At 33.3% G+C, this 2,523-nt stretch overlaps 1 protein-coding gene across 1 annotated transcript; it reads right to left on the bottom strand.

Moving 5' to 3' along the window:
- Positions 1-5: 5 nt before the first annotated feature.
- On the bottom strand, positions 6-1,660 carry LOC112465024 (glutamate receptor U1-like; the record flags this gene model as incomplete). Its single annotated transcript, XM_025032383.1, has 3 exons — positions 1,343-1,660; positions 366-528; positions 6-202 (listed from the first exon to the last, which is right to left on the bottom strand). Coding segments are annotated over exons 1-3 (678 nt in total), but the record flags the coding sequence as incomplete, so codon positions are not given.
- Positions 1,661-2,523: the final 863 nt, after the last annotated feature.

Raw genomic sequence — 2,523 nt, forward strand, 5'->3', positions numbered from 1 at the left:
AAGTCGTAGTCGGCACTGCCGCGTAGAACGATTAATTTATAGGTGCCGGCGTCGACGAATTCTTCTATCGTTTGAAAGGGCAGAACGCGGGTGCACGCCGTTAGGAAGCAGACTAACGCCGCCGAATAGTGAGCCGCTACCAACACCGCTGTCAAAAATATCGTCAAGTACGCGATGCGCAGCGACGTTCTTCTCGGAAACTCTGGAGGAAAAAATTTACTTATAAGCTCCAGTTGTACTTTTGAAAAAGAAGAAAATAGAGTCCGAGAAAATAGAATCGTGATATTTTATAGCCGAATGTTTAATTAGAACTGCCTCGGAAATCGTGTTTATTATTATAGGATTTATATAGGATAGAGTGATACCTATAAGCGCCTGCTGGCAGAAGATACCCCAAATGCAGATAAAATTCTCAGAGATCAGTTCCATCATGCTTCCAGATTCGCGGATTGTTTTCATGTAAGATAGGAGAAGCGGCGCAATCGCTATCAGCGTGACAATCGTAGCCCACGTGCACGAATTGAATGTCTGTCACGATCGTACGAATTAAGATATTAGGTCTAGTTCAAAATCAAATCAAAAGACACGGTAGTGTCTCGCGCCAAGTACACGCGAAACGAGACCGCACCATGACTCTTTTACGCGACGCGACGATCGAGTTGCGAGTACTCGAGATGTTGAGATCTCAATAACGAGTGAACGAATCAAGTTCTAAGTAGGCTTGATCAATCGAGCTTACGCGATTTGAAAAGGAGCTATTCCAATATATTGAAAGGAGTCGCTAAAATTGTGATTACTTATCTTATGTTATTATACCTATTTCTCATTTACTAATTTACTTATTTGGTAATTTGCATGCAAGTTAATATTGAAAACTGTAGTTTGATGTTTAAAACAGCTACTATTATATGTCTACCCAATTTAGGAAATATAATATGATTCGTTTTATAAAAATATTAAATTAACTTTTATAATAATTATAATATGTACATAAAATAAATATAAAATATTATATAATAAATTTACTTTTATCAAAGCATAAAAATGCAGAATACAATTACATTAGATTAGTATCAGCTGCATAAATTGATCAAAAATTACAATAATTATATTTGATTTTTTTAATGTGTTTGTAATTCACAGAAAATAAGGTGTAATCTGGGAATTTTTGTCTTTCTGCTCATTTATTTTATTGTTAGCGTTAGAGCAATGAGAAAAAATTGATGAGGCACATTTAGGTGGCCGGACACATTAGGCAACTCTCACCTATTATTTTCGTACCGGCAATAACGAGATAAGGATAAACCCATTATATAATTTTAATGTTAGTCAATCATATTACCTGAAAATAGCCGAGCCACTTGACGCCACATATTCCCGGTTCCTTGAAATACAGAGTGTTTCTGGATATGATAAAGGGCAGCGTGAAATCGACAAAGCGTACCCGAAAGCTCGTCATCGACATATCGGCGATAGCGAAATCCGCACGACCCGCTACAATCTCGCCCATCACTCCGGACCACGCCTGATTCTGTTCATCCCACAGACCATGCTCGCTCATTTGCGAGACGATCTTCAAGGTAAAGTTAAGAGAATACGTGAGCTCCTCCAATATTTTCCCGTACATGCTAGCCACGTAATTTCCAGCAAACTTGGTCATAATCGACGAATCCTGAATTTTTAACACCAATTAATTAAACAAATAATCCGTTTCACAATTATTAATTTTACCGTACAAGTTGTAAAATTATAGTATATCATTTTATTACAATTATTATGTTTTTAATTTATTACAAATTTTCTATTGTTAAAAAAATCGATATAATAATCTTTTTCAGAAATTGTATTATTTATATAATACTAATTATATTTTATATTTACATAATTCAAATTATATATTTATATTATACTAATTATATAATACTAATATGCTGCACAATATTATATTATTATATAAATAATACAGATTCTTGAGAAGATAAAGTAATATCCGATAAGTAAAAATCAATTTTTTAACAGTTAAAAATTTGAAAAGACATTTAATTCAAGTGTCAAATATTTCCACCAATATTAGTTGTTAATTTATTAGTTAGTTAGTAATATATTAGTTATAAATTAATTATCAAAGCGTACATATTATTTTATACATGCGTATACATATATATTTTATCTCTAGTAGCGAACTACAATAGCTTCACTAAATATTAGCCAATATTTCTCAATATCATGCTCATATTAATAATTAATTACATGCAAATGCAGTGTCAATATGACGCCAATATCGGCTATGGATGAAATGCAAATATTACACGCCTGCGATGACATGATCTAACGTGCAATAAATCTATTTATCGCGCTAAAAATCAAAATTGATTTGTAACACCAATCTGAGATATCTCTTTCTCTTTTGCAGAATTTTAAATAAACAGCAGATCTTTATATATTATGACGACGAAGTTGTGCTACTAGAGATATCATATATAGCGAAAATCACATCTTATCGAGCACCTTGACCGTGACCGC

Source organism: Temnothorax curvispinosus, unplaced genomic scaffold (assembly GCF_003070985.1).
Source record: "Temnothorax curvispinosus isolate PA1 unplaced genomic scaffold, ASM307098v1 QBEX01014834.1, whole genome shotgun sequence".
NCBI lineage: Eukaryota > Metazoa > Arthropoda > Insecta > Hymenoptera > Formicidae > Temnothorax > Temnothorax curvispinosus.